General features: G+C 47.0%; 4 protein-coding genes across 4 annotated transcripts; all 4 read right to left on the reverse strand.

The window, feature by feature from the left end:
• Window positions 1-1,038: 1,038 nt before the first annotated feature.
• On the reverse strand, window positions 1,039-2,986 carry KVR01_001549 (uncharacterized protein; the record flags this gene model as incomplete). The annotated part of the gene is made up of 3 exons (XM_044789167.1): window positions 1,039-2,259; window positions 2,326-2,848; window positions 2,910-2,986. 3 exons carry the CDS (start codon window positions 2,984-2,986, stop codon window positions 1,039-1,041), a joined length of 1,821 nt encoding a protein of 606 aa, XP_044649504.1.
• Window positions 2,987-4,176: 1,190 nt separating this feature from the next.
• Window positions 4,177-5,007, reverse strand: KVR01_001181 (uncharacterized protein; the record flags this gene model as incomplete). Its single annotated transcript, XM_044787080.1, has 4 exons — window positions 4,177-4,254; window positions 4,366-4,420; window positions 4,507-4,664; window positions 4,723-5,007. 4 exons carry the CDS (start codon window positions 5,005-5,007, stop codon window positions 4,177-4,179), a joined length of 576 nt encoding a protein of 191 aa, XP_044649136.1.
• Window positions 5,008-7,425: 2,418 nt separating this feature from the next.
• Window positions 7,426-9,530, reverse strand: KVR01_001934 (uncharacterized protein; the record flags this gene model as incomplete). Its single annotated transcript, XM_044792464.1, has 5 exons — window positions 7,426-8,104; window positions 8,207-8,633; window positions 8,738-8,968; window positions 9,030-9,247; window positions 9,310-9,530. 5 exons carry the CDS (start codon window positions 9,528-9,530, stop codon window positions 7,426-7,428), a joined length of 1,776 nt encoding a protein of 591 aa, XP_044649889.1.
• Window positions 9,531-11,255: 1,725 nt separating this feature from the next.
• On the reverse strand, window positions 11,256-11,970 carry KVR01_001766 (uncharacterized protein). Its single transcript, XM_044785300.1, has 2 exons — window positions 11,639-11,970; window positions 11,256-11,575 (listed from the first exon to the last, which is right to left on the reverse strand). The coding sequence occupies exons 1-2, from the start codon at window positions 11,838-11,840 to the stop codon at window positions 11,478-11,480; spliced, it is 300 nt and encodes a 99-aa protein (XP_044649721.1). The 5' UTR covers window positions 11,841-11,970; the 3' UTR covers window positions 11,256-11,477.
• Window positions 11,971-14,079: the final 2,109 nt, after the last annotated feature.

Below are 14,079 nucleotides of genomic sequence, written 5' to 3' on the forward strand. Positions count from 1 at the left end.
CCTGTCATTTCGACCCTTCCTTTCCAGGGATTATAAGACATCGATTTGAGCTGTTCAATGTTCATCGTCTAACTTGATCTGATGACTAGAACCCACCATTTCACCTTCACACAATAGCAACCTCACGCTTCTGACAAAGTTCCCCTCCAAAGCAGTTCATTCACATAAATCGAATTCTTGAATCATTTCATCGGTCTCTCATCATGTCGGCCCCATCGAGACGGTATGAATTTGCGAGACGCCTAAGCTCTGTCTTGGTTGTTCAGTAACTAACAACCATGAGTAAAACAGCACACTGCCCCTCACAAATGAATATCTCTCGCAGGTGTATTTCACTTCAAACATGACTAATTACGTCAAGAAAGATCAGGAATTTGAGAGGCGGCCTCTAGGACTGACGTCTGAGCCGAGTAATACGGTGCAATACTTGCAGACATGGGACAAGCGATGGGCGAACTCATCATCGAGAACTGGAAAATGAATTGAAAGGATGACACATTTAATCAATAATTGAAATTTATCGCGCTAGGTAGACGATTTGGACGATATATGTGAAGTCGGAGAGTCTGGACCACTTTGGTTCTTGGGGTTTCCCGGGCAGAGCCTTGGTCAAACGGAATTAGCAATGATTAAGTTTCAGTTGGCAATACTACCTCGCTCTTGCACCTGATACTATCTGGGGTCCTTGTGGATAAATTGCTCACTTATCTGACTTTCAAGGACCAACGTAAGTCTCAACACAGTTGATGATCCGCCTCGTTGCAAGCGCTCGGGCAAAGGACTCGATCGAATATCTACGAATACCTAGAGGACGAAGAGATGCATGAAATCAGTGGGTTCCTTTGGAAGTACTATGACTTCTGAAATAGAAAACTACTCAAGATGAAAAGAAAACGCGGGAATTGGGCCGCGTTCGTATTCTCTAATCATACACTTTTATTTATCGCTCTCCATTCCCTTTACTGCGCTTTCACTGCATGTCCATGGTGGCGGCCCCTTTAAACCGCCAACTATGTCCCCCATTCCATGGCTATATGGTCAATTTTGGCAGCCATCAAATCCGGATCGGACGGTGAAGACCTGAGGTCCTGTGCATCCGGGACTCGAATGTCGGGCTGGGCGCGAGATCGGAGCACATGGCGGGATGTATGGCGGGATGTATGGCGGGATGTGAGGCGGTGCTACGGGCGAACTAAGCCTTCTTGTACGCAAGGCGGAAAACTTTTCGAAAGCCTTCTTCCAATCTTCCAATTGATCAGTCTCTGACCACTTGCGAGTTCCAGCCCAGCGACTCCATCGATCCCGAACGAGATGGAACAATTTCTGTGAGCCCCTGCTTATCACGCTATTGCTTTCTGGTCCGAGTGTTTCAGAGAGCATACGAGTCGAGTAAATGATCGACTTTCCAATGATTCGGCCAAATCCCTCTTCCCATCCCTCGAATGGTAGTGTCATATCGGAGTCGTGGTCATCTTTGTAGCCGTAATTGAGTATCAGGAAAGGCACGAGGGCAACAATGTTCTGGTGTGAGCCTGTCAAGAACCTACCATGATACTCATGCAGGGTATCTGTGGCACTCCAAACTCCAGCCATCTGGTCGTTGTGAGATATGAAAGCTCCTCGGATCTCCCCTCGCTTCGTCCTGACCAAGTCCAGTTCCAGGGTCCAACGAAGGATTGGATTATTGCCTGGTGTTACGCGCCACAAGCGGCCTTTGTCAGCTCTATCGCAGAGGCTCCCCAGGCGCAATAGGTAGTCCATAAATAAGGGATACGGCAATTTGTGCTGAGTATCCTCACTTCGCGGGCGTGTTAACACTCGTAGGTGGCCAGCAAAAGACCTCGCGACAAAAGCGGCCTGGGCTTGTACAACGAGAAAGGTGGGGACCGCACCCCTCACAATTCCTAGGAATGCAAGAGTCGGTTGCTCGACATAGATCGTATGTTCATGCAGATGATCAATGCTCAGTCCACTGGGGAAAAGGGGTAAATCGGCGGTGCTGTTCTTCTTGATAAAAGGCTGGTGGTACTGATAACCAGTACAAAAGATGATGCGTTGAAATACAACGGATTGCCCGTCTGTAAAAGTAACACTACGTTTGGCTGCATCGAAGTGAGACACTGTTGTCACAGGGATTGCATTCTGGGGCAGTGCGTCTGCAATCGGCCGTGTTGAAGATATCCACAACCCAGAAGTTCCAGCTGCAATCTTATTGGCAATGTCAAAGCCGGATGCTTGGTAGCCAACAATGAGGACTCTCTGACACCTTGTCAGTCTCACATGCTCAATCATTGCATTTGTCTATGACGGAGTACGAGGACTAACCTTGTCCTCAAAGTCGTCTGGGCTTCGATAAGACTTTGAGTGGGAGACCGAGCCTTTCCAGACTTCACGCCACTCTGAAAGTCCTTCATAATAGGGTATGAAAGGCTGATCGTAGACGCCCACTGCCACGACGACAAATATGTACTGTCGAGTGGCCTTTTCGCCTGTGGTGGCTTTAGAAGACTGGTAAGTGAGTTCCCAGTGTCCGCCAGCGTAGGATTCATGGTAGAGGCGCACGACTTCGGTGCCGAAATTGAATCGTATTTGGCGGTGAAATTCCTTCTGAATATTTCGAGAGTACTCTTCGAGGTATTTCTGCACCAAACTGTGGTGCATGAATAAGGGCTGATTGGTCCATGGATAATCCTGCAACTCCATGAGCTGGCGTGGGAAGTTGGTATGCAAATCGCCGTAGACCGCTGATGCGAAAGGAGCTTTCGGATCCGGTGAGAAATTCCACAGTCCACCTGCCTGGCTCTGACGATCATAAACGTCAACTTGGAAGCCTTCCGCAGCAAGACGTCTGTGCATGGTCAGTTTGGTCCCACTACCTAGGTATGGTCAGAGGAGCAAGTTGAACGTACTTGGCTGCCGCGAGGCCCGAGATACCTGCCCCGATGACAGCGACGGGATTGCCAGTGACAATTTGACTTTGGTCCATATCCACAGAGAAAGACCGTTAGAGGCTTGAATGAGAATATTCACGAACAAATACGGGTCCCTTGATATCACGATCCAAGAATCTCGAAGCGGAGGGTGGTGTGTCAGTCCGTCCAATATGTCACGGTGTCATGTTCCGGTGTTGCTATATATACTTTGCTCAACTCGTAGCAGCCTAATTCTCATAAAGCAGACCTAAAATTACCAGGCACTTTCTCGAAGCTCGAGCCTGGGAAGTCGCTCAGTATCAATGCCGTAATGAAAGGCAATGTCGGTGGACAGCCAAAGGAGTGGTCCGCGGGTGCCTTTCTTAGCCACCAATTTCTGAGACTTAAGGCCTCAAGTATGCTGCTGTTAGCTGCAACGAAACGGCCCTATGAAAAGCAAGGGCAAGACTGAAAGAGGGTTCTAGAGCATAATAGCTCGAATGGCGAGATTCATAACTTCAAACTATCGAGGCCTACTGACTCAATCTGCTCGTACATCGGGGCTACGTTTGAGACAAGAACTTCGACCTGTGCTGGAACTCATGACAGCATTGTCTTCCGAAAACTTCATTGTCGCCAAGTCGACATTGTTCTTTCAAGCAAGCCTAAACTTGAATGCCCATCCTTTCAGAGCGGTAACACCACTAACAGTAGCAACAACATTTACTTCAATTAACAGGCTACAGAGGGGAGCTTCTGCATGCTCGGTGGTTCAAACGCTTGCAACATTTCTCATATCCGCAGAGAAAATTGACATGTTGAAGCACATACGAAGACCACTAGCATCGGATAGTTGTGTATTAGAAGGTCTGCTGAAAAGTGTCTCACAAGTGTTGGACCAACGTGCGTCTCAATTCAACAAAGATGGAGCTGGCTATAATGGCTAGCAAAATTTAAATCACAGAATCTTCGAATTTCGATCAAAAAATTACAGTCCAGATACCATACAGGAGAGATACAACAGGTGTGCACAATGGCCAAACGATACAAACGATGTCAAGCGATTCCTGGTTGACAATACGAATAAACATGATCGCTGGTAGTATGGCTCAGATCAAAGAGATAATGCAAGCGTGCAGCCGACAACACTCTCAGTCCTAGCAAGCTATCCAGACTGTCCATGATTGGTGCCTACATTATGCACGGAACCCAGCGGCTTCTGTACAATTCGAATGAGTGAGTAATAGGCATGGTTGCCATATTTCTAGCACCGCCAAGATGTGATTTGGTTATCGTACTCGACAGTTCGAGGGTCATCCTCGGCTGGCACACCAAGATTGTACTATATAGAAATGTCAGCAAGCTTCCATATAAAGAGCTTTTGATGACGGTAGATTGATACTTAGGTAGCTAAGTACCCTAGGGTATTAGATCGAGAAGATCCGTAACTTACGTTGTAGTAGCTACTAAGCCCACGGTCGTCACCTTTGTTGTCACATCCCTCGTACCTAATTTGGAGTCACTTATTAATTTCCGCAACCGTCAAGGTATCTCAGGTAGTACTGGGGTACTTTTGGGAGAACTTTGAACTTACAAGTACCACTGACAGTATCCACCGGTGTTCACAGAAAGGGAAGTGACCTTGTTATTGAAGCGGTCGCTGATTTGTGTGGAGTTGGCCGGCTGGAAGTCAAAATAGGATACGCAGGCTCCAGGCTTGGCACCGAAGACCAGACAGTCACCGCGGAAACCCTGGTTTCCACACGTCAGCAAGGCTGGTATGGATCAGATAGGAGAAGAAGGAGCCTACATCATCAGTGCACTGCAATGTGAAAATGAAATCTGGGATTGTGGAGTTGCGGTCCGGATCCGCGTCCTGGCGCTTGTCCGTACCCTCCAGCAGGACGACCTCGGTGTTGACGAAAGTGTTGTAGGCATCGGAGTCGACGACCTTGGAATCAAATGGGATTCCAGCATCGATATTGGCCGGTATGTGTAGAACGCCCCTCTTTTCGACAGTGTGGGGGGCAATGGCGGCGGACAGAACCGGAGTCACCGCGCCGGCCAGGAAAATGAGGTTGGTCAGGCTCTGCATTTTGATTATGGGTTTGCGTCCAGGTGAATGAATGACTTGTCAAAGAGTGAGGGGCCCAGTCTTTTCGAAGAGGTAGAAAATGACCGAATGGCTTCAAAATGTTCCATAGTGAAATTCCTGGGAAAATTGAAAAGTTCTTGTGTCTTATATCTAACATATAATGGAGTCGTAGAGATTTGCACATCGGATATCCCGGATCGGGGTAATCAAGGGCAACTTGGACATCGGAAGTGATCGTGAATTCGACAGTCTATTTCACTCAGAGTTCATCCGAACTGATTCAAGCGCCGAGACTTATCGGGTGTCAACAGGTGAACAAACACAAAAACCCCTGATTTTGGAGGCGTGATCCAGGGGGAATATCCACATTCATCCAAAAGATGCTTTCGCAGGGTTTCTGAAAGTTTAACTCACCATGAACTGGCATCCACAGACAACGCTCTTCCCGGCTAACATCCGTGTGAGGTGTGATAGGCACATGATTCATCATGCCAATGCATGCTGTGTTGTGGTTGGAGATTTTGGCTGCCCCTGACATCCAGAAGCGTCAGAAACAAAACATTTGCAAAGCATCTCACGCGATTGCAAAGTGATAAAAATAAACAAAGGATTATGAGAAACGCCATTAATGCCTCGAATATCAATGCACTCCTCTTGGGGTGTCTATCATACTGCTTTAGCTGGCATACGGTGTCTTGTCATGGGATGTAATATCTCCTGGCGTCATGGAGGGCGTCAAATGCAACAACCGGAACATCTCCTCTTTAGACTCATCCAACTAAGGATTCGCTTTTTAAAAGGATGGTAGGTACCAAGATCCAATTGCTCAGGTGATGGCTTAAACGTTAATGATGTCGTGCCTGAGGAGCAATGCAGCCGGCGACAATGACCGGCTCCAGGGGTGATCCCATCCGGATTCTTTAAGTCTATTAAACTTTATCCAAGATCTGCATGCTTTCTTGGTCCACTACACTCAATCGAGCAATTTGAGAATGACTGTGTAGAAGTTTTAGCTTAAGCGCTTTTTAGAGCTTTCCAGACTGTGTGGTGGCGGGCGTTCGCGATAAGTCATGTATTAAGCCTTTCAGGAGCCTTTTTGGGCATGCGGTCCCGGGTTTTTCGCTAACGAATAGACCCCGAATCTGCGGGGGAACCCCACCCCAAAATACCAACATTCCTGACCTGGTGGAAGCTATTATGATGTTGAGGAACTTCCAAGAGAAAGAGATGATCGTCGATACGGGACTCATCTGCTATTGCATTCAGAGTATACGGCTCTTGTGCGATTGACTGTAGCTGCTTTGGTTTTCAAATTTCGAAGATTGCCAAATACAAGTGGACAACGGTAGCTACAAATTCATCTGCCATGGTGTCTGACCAGGTTTTCTAAGTTTTTTCTACACAAGACCGTAACTTAAATATAATTATTTAGTAACTATATTTAATCAGTCTTTCAGTATTTAAATTAATAATTATAATAAAACTACTTTTAATTAAAAGTTTTTAATATTAATTTAATAATTAATTAATATTGGTTATAACTTTTATATTTTATAATAAAATTAATTAATTAAAGAATATATTATAATTAATAATAACTTTACTTTTAATAAATATTTTAACTATTTTTTCTTTTATTCTTTTTATTTTTCTTTTAATTTTATTATTCTTTCTTTTTAAAATAATTACTATATTTTTAATAGCTATAAAAGTTAAGTTAATTTATTAGTAAATATAAAGCTATTTTTATTAAAAAGTTTAAAAAAATAACTAATTTAATACTATAGTATTTAAATTTTTAGTTATTATTAATAAAAGCTATAAGGTTAGTATTCCCCTCTTTCCTATAGGAAACCCTCACTTGTGATACCCTCTTACGTAGGCATGGTATCATCTCCTGTAGGACCATCTCCTACGGGCCAACCTGCTATTGGATACACGTTGCTCGTCCTTCCCGGCCGTTCCGCTCATGCCTTGGTAGTCCCGCCGAGCTCGAAGCTTGGGGGGGTGGGGCGTGAAACCAGGCGTTGCCCGTCACCCCGAGGTACGGGGCCGTGGCTGGCTCGATTTATCAATTTGTGTCTTGCCACACAATGCGACGCGCACCTGAGTTGTAACGGCAGGGGCCAATCACCGGATAAACTTCGGCAACGCTTCCACGGCCAAGTAGTTTGATGGGTCTATTAATCAAAGTCGGCAGGGATGTTGCCAGCTGTAGACACGGAAATCCGTTCCTGATCGTCTGCATTTTAAGTGTTTATAGTATGAGAGGTGACCGACTCAAGTTGCCCGTCTTATGTGTGTCATGGTGGTATACAGGATTCACTTCCAGGCGAGTTGTCAAAGAGTCTAGCTTTCGCCCTCAGTACTAGAGCTTTCAGGTCATCGCAAGTTGCGATCGCTTTCATCCTGGCATGCTCAGAACAAAACGCCCTTAGTCTGCTGCTTATCACTCAAATGCTCATTTTTCAGGATGGAGACCCAGACCGAGGACCCAGCTGACGAGGCAAGCGAGGCAATTATCATATACTTTTGGGTCTCGCCATAAGCCCTCACAATCGCCTCCCTCGCTGGGCTTCCCCAGTCATAACCGAGCTGCGTTGTCAAATCGCCGTAGATCTCAGTCGTATTCGCTTTCAAATCTTCAGGCAGGTAGCTCCTGAGCAGCCCCGGAAGGGTGTTGGTCCAGATGGCTCCGCTGATGCTCTGGCCGATGGCGCCGCCGACGGCGGTGACGAGTGCCAATACGGCCAACGCGACGGCCACATCACGATGAGGAACACTTGCCATGACTGCGATCTGCTGGACCTGGGCGAGTGTGCCGCCTGCAAGAGATGTGAAGACTTCACACATTATGACGTATGCGACATTTGTGCCTGGCATGCGGAACTTGATCATGAGCCCGGTAAACAAGATCCAAAGAGGAACAGAGATGAGTGCAAGCCACTTGAAACGGTCCGAGTAGCGAATGAGAAGACCCACGGGCACAGCCCAGGCGCAAGACACAATGTTGAAGATGTTGACGATGTATCCAGCTTCCGAGACGCTCAAGTCGTAGACTACCTGCAGATAAGAGGAAAAGTAGAGCTTATAGCAGCTGCGTAGTATTAATTTGTCAGCGGTTGTAGTTACAGAGCTGCTGCATGTGTTGGATGCAGCAAGGGATCCAATATCTAGGTAACTTGAAGCGTGAACTTACTAAAAGGATATCCATGTGTTCCCACCAAGCAGGGAGGCTGCAAGGACATTTCTGTTCTTGAATAACGCGAACGGGATGAATGTCTTGGGCGCGATGAACCTTTCGTACAATGGGAACGCAATCAAGCACAGAACTCCGATGACCAGCATGGCGATCACCGTGCCTGATCTCCACTTGTCGCCCTGGTAGCTAGCCAGGCTGAAGGGCAGCAACAGTAAAGAGAACCCCGCAACGCAGAGCAGGACACCGAGCACATCGAGCTCGATCACCCAATACTTGATTAGCTGCCACCATGTCCTACTCCTTTCCGCGTCGAACTTCTCCCTGATCAAGCCTAGCTTCTTTGCTTTCCTTAGGTGGACTGCAAATACGAAGATCACTGGCGCACAGATGGCAGGGATGATGATGCAGAACACCCAGAAGCCCACTGATGAAGACATTAGCCCGGCTACGAGTCTTCAAATGTTGTATTCTAGAACATTTCAAAACGTAAAATAACAGGATTCATAACAGGTGAAAAGTGATACTTACATCGCCATGTGCTTCCCTCCAATATGGACTGAGCCGCAGCAGGGCCCGCAAAGGTATTGGAGATGTAAGGGGTCGTCGTGAACCCGAGGAGGATCATGCGGTTCTTGAGCTTGCTAGTATCCGCAATGAAAACTTGTAGCACATAGCTAATGCCGTTCATACCAGTCCAGTAGAAGACCTGTCCGGCAGCATAGGTTTGAACATTGCCGCAGGTGGCCATCAGGATCAGGGCTAAGACACACTATGTCAGCATTCTCAGTCCGCCTTCTTATTATTGCGAAGGGTTACTCACATATGACCGTGATAGCAAGCATGATGATCAAACCTTCATTTCTTCCAATCACGTCCATGATGCGGGCCAACGGTAGTTTGGCCACTCCAGCAACAATGACTGAAACGATGCTCGTTGTTGCAAGCAGTCCATGTTGGCCAAAGCTACTCGTCACGAATGGAACCAGTGATGCAGATATCTGCTGCTGCAGCGAGTCTGTGAAGAAAACGAGCCAGATACTACAAAGAACTTGTTTAGTATATCCCGAAGTCGACTATCGATTTCGCAAGATCATGCTTACAACGTGTATGCCACGATGAGCCATGGCTTTGTCCAAGCCCTTGTCGTGGCTTCGATCCTCTCGACACCGGACAAGCCCCCAGTATTGCGTTCCTCATCAGAAGTATGTCCCGAATCTGAGGTGCTGTCAATAGCGGCGTTGCCTTTTTCGTTTCCATGACTAGCTGGCTGATTATCGAGCCCGGTCACCGGAAAGCTCGCATTCGCTTTCTCGATTGCCATCATTACGGGTGCACTGCTCGGATCTGTCTGGGTACCTAGGTAAAGCTAACAAGAGTGGTAGCGGGTACCTTCGCGCAGAGATGAAGGGCTCCTGCAGCCTCTTAAAAACGGGCAGCTAGGCGGTCGTTTGTGGAAATCCCAAGTTTCTGGGTCGCTGCTACCATGTACAAATCAGCCCGCTTTGGTTACCGTCCCGCCGGATTGTGGTTGTGGCAAATAGGGGAGATTGATGACTCGTCCAGGCCAGCAAATCGCGACCTGACAGAATTTTCTCTCCTCCTCCCTCTATTTCGCAGCAGGCCTGCAGGTGACGGCACCCTGTGCACGCTGTGCTCCTCGTATGACCGGGCTACGCCGCGCACTTTTAGGTCCAGACGAGCCCCGTTCCAGCTCTTGGTATCTTGGCTGCCGCTTACTCGCCAATGAGGCCTGGGCGCCCAGAGACCCAGGAGATCTGATAAGATTTCGATAGAACCATAACGTAAAGCCAAGCAGGAAAGAAACAATTCCTGCAGCGTTGGTTGGATGCCACAGTGGTATGAGTCTCACCTGAGCAGCTCAACAAGTTGATGGTCGTTGTCATCGAATTGCGCGAGGCTCAGAGATTGGGATCCGCTTATTAAGGTAGGCTATGTAAGCCAACGTTAGTTTCCGAATTCTCTCGTGTATCTATTAGGCTTGCTGGATCATTTCATATCCGTATATCTTCAGGTGGGTCTTTCGTGGGTCACGTGGCAAACATTCTCCCTGTAATTACCAGTAATTGGCTTGGAACGTAGAGACAAACCTGAAGGAGCATCATCCCTAAGAAGTAGAGGCAGAAACTTGAAGCAAGAAATATCTTATTCCCGGTTGTGGTTCGAACTTCTGGGAGCAGAAAAATATCATCTCCTTCTTTCCGTAGTAAATGTATGAGTGTGCTGCTACATAGGGAGAAGTCGGTGTGCAAGCAATATAAATTTACAGTAGTCAGGCTGCAAACCTAGCACGTCAAAAGTGCTTAGAGTTTTAGCTAGATTAAAGTCCGAAACCCTAGCAATGGTCTCAAGTATCAAACTCGCAGCTCAGGGGTGAATACATCTATTTTCCTCTTAAACTACTAGTTATAAGCCCGGATAATAGATCTCTAAGAAACTTAGCTTCTTAGTAAAGGAGCTCTGTCCTGCCATTCTTCCTAGTTCGAGCCCAGTCCACAGGGAAAAAAAAAAGATTATTACAGCAAAGGGGAAGAGCCCAAACAGGATGAACTAGCTGTTATTCCTTTGTGTTTAGCTCTATGATCTGAGGGGGAGAACTAGAGACCGATAGGTGAGATTTATGGGTGCATCTCCCTCCGTCTTAGCCGACTATCAATAGTGCAAAATCTGGGAGACATAGGGGAGGTATTCGAGAATATAATCATTACCGAAAGTGGTGGGTTGATGTTGAGTGAGGCCCCCCCTCTTCTCTCTTGTTTGCCCGAGTGGTAAGAACATTTGAACGGAGCACCTTGTAACCCCGAAGAACTATGAACTAAACACAGTGCTTGTTATGAAACATGCTCAGTGTTCCTCGAGCAAATCACTCTGAAAATGCCTCGTGTCATATTCAGTCGAATGAGTACGACAAGAGACAGTTGTTGCATTTGCGTCTTTCAGACTGGGGGAACAAATGCCATTCTGCAACGTGATTGCATGCTCGTGCAACGTTCTCGGTCTGGAAGATTATTGAGATACACAATTATGGTCTGGGGGGCTGATTAGCATGTTGCTATGTACCTACGTAATTAAGCCGAATTCGTCAGGACCAAAACTAGAAAGGGGTATCTTGATTCCCAAGGACACCACGCAAAACTGAAATGTTTATCCTCAATGCTTGCCCCCTGGATCCTGCCTTTGCCACTGTTCTGTATTGCAGGTCCAAACTCCGCCCACAACCCAAATCAAGTCTCGCGCAATGAAAACAGCTTTAGTTGGTCTTCTTTGCGGGAACCACGGGCTTTCCCTGCTGCTGGCGAGTGTAGATGTAGACACCCGCCGCGATCACTCCAAGTACCACAACATTGCCTGAAGTATTGATCAGCATTCTGAGGCATTCCTACAAATAGATGTCCGTTACATCCGACTTACCGGCAATGAACTTCCCGATGCCCCCAACCAAATCGACGGCTCCCTTGCCAACATCGAGGAACAGGTTGATGACGCCACTGAAGAAATTGAGGACGGTCGAGATGAGAGTGTTGATGAGAGAGGCGAACGTGCCGATAATACTGGCAAAAAGCTCATAGATAGACTTGAAGAAGTCCTCGAAGGCGGAAATGAATTGAGTCATGTCGGCTGTGTATCGTGGGATCGTGGGAAACTGTACTGTTTGATGCAAAGGTATATCACAGCGCTTCCTATTCTTTATAAGTAGACTGTGCCCAGAAGGTTGAGGGTGCGCACCTGTGAAGCTGAAGCTGTACTCTGGCATGTTATATCCTCATTTCTCCTGTCACACCAGCTCCACCAGCTCCAACCGTCAAGCCACGGTAAGGGTGACGTCAGTTGTCAGACGGCACTGACGCCACACAAAGAAGGTCCGGCCCAAGGCGCGTCGTCATCGCGGGAGGTACTAAGCTACCTCACCCTGCATTCTTTGAACTGTGGCTGGCCAAACCTGTTTGCGGGGGCAAGATCAGCTACTGTGGCCAATGGCATGGGCTGGCGGAAGATCAGAGCTGCCTATTAGGGTAGTTTGTGGCTGGTGAGCTGTCAATCGCCGCTAGAGGTCGCCCGGAGGCTCACTTCCGGTTAGCTGGGGGCGGTCGACCAACACATTTCATGCCAATGACGAGAGAACTTACTTGGCGAGCAGTTGAGGGCTTGCCGCCGGGATGGTGGTCAAGACGTACTCTACCCCATGACGGTTGACAACCGCAGTGCATTTTGAAGACATCGTCTCTCGCAGGTTCGATTGCTGTCTAGGTAAGCTGAGGGATACTGGTCAACAGGTATCACACGTCTGTGGTTGCGTTTGTTGTCCACCGTTTGTTGAACTTTTCCGACACCCATTTCTCCCAGCTGTCGTATTCACTCGTGTTGACGTTCAGCTTGATATATCTGGTCCTCCAAACATATTTTCCCTCAGGAAGGCGGGCATAATTACCGTTTAAGCCATTGTGATAGGTGTAGCCCATGTAATAGAGGTCTGGTGATACACTGCGCGGAGAAACGTAACTCTCGTCACTAGTCACCACGTCCATAACACTGAGAGTCATGTCCCGTGTTTACACATTAAACCGTAGAATTATTATTCTTGAAGACACTAGGAATTAATATCTTCTCCATTATCTCACTGTTCTTAAATTTATATTATTAATAGTATAGAGGCTACTTATACTATTTAGCTAAGTAGAGTATATAGGCCTACTAGTTAGTCCTATTAGTGATTAACCTAGGGCCCTAATCTTTTATGTCAGCCATACCTGTAGCTAGTCGAGAAAAGACCAAGTTGTTTCATCTAGAATTAAGTCTCTATTTCAATTTCTTGTTCCACAAAGAACATGAAAGAATTAATTTGGAATGTGTTGGTTGGTTGGTTGGACCGCTCTCACTGGGAGACAAAGGGAGCAGAGAAATGCATATGCCTGCAGACTGCCAGTCATGCCAGTAACTCCATTGATAACTACCAAGCAGTCCACTGATCTTGGAAGAAACCCCAAAAACAACACCATGTGACTTCTGAAGTTGGTTGGGTTGTTCTCATAGTTGCAATGCCTCACTGGCACGGATGGCGGCATCTGACCTCAAGTTCTTTGTGCAATGAGTGGAGAGCAAAAGAGGCGTGACCAACGTCTGCCCAGCCTGAAAAAAAGTTGCATCTCCGGAAAAGAAATCAAAATGGCTGTACAGCTTGTCCCCAGGTGACGTTTTGCATGATCCCTGATAAACAAGACTAGCGAAGCACAAGCAAATCCGGAAGGGAAAAAAAAAACTTTACCATTTCTCAAACAACACTCTGTCCACGCCCAGTTCTGACAGCCTGCCTCAAACGCTCAAGATACAATATTCAGATCAAAATTTCTATCACAGAGCGGAATTACGCACCTTCAGGATCTCACAAGCCCAGCCTTGCTTCTTTGCTCAAGCAAAATGCCAACTTCATATTCGATGGTATATTCCACCACCTTCACATAGCTGATGCAAGAATATATGCAGGTGCTAACGTCCAAGACAACTAAGAACGAATTTCGGTTATTCATTTCCAAGTACAAGAAGCAATGCATTGCCGCTGCTACATCATTGTTAATATTACCAGGAGAATTATTCATCATTCTCCTGATGTACACAGAAGGCAAAGGTGCCCACTTTGAGATAAACGACCGAGTTATAGAGCCCAAGAAGCATTCATACCTGTTCTTGCTAGCAGTTGGGACCATGCTTGCCTGTGTCAATCATCTGGTTATTGCTGGTTTGGCCATATTCAGGCTGGCATACCTGAAAACCAACCGCAAGAATAACACTAAATGGCTGTTGCCCCTTTTTGCAGCATTTGTCTGCGTTATGGGGCTCATTGCAGGAATGTTACC

The sequence above is a fragment of the Diaporthe batatas genome (genome assembly GCF_019321695.1).
Source record: "Diaporthe batatas strain CRI 302-4 chromosome Unknown Contig00002, whole genome shotgun sequence".
Lineage (NCBI taxonomy): Eukaryota > Fungi > Ascomycota > Sordariomycetes > Diaporthales > Diaporthaceae > Diaporthe > Diaporthe batatas.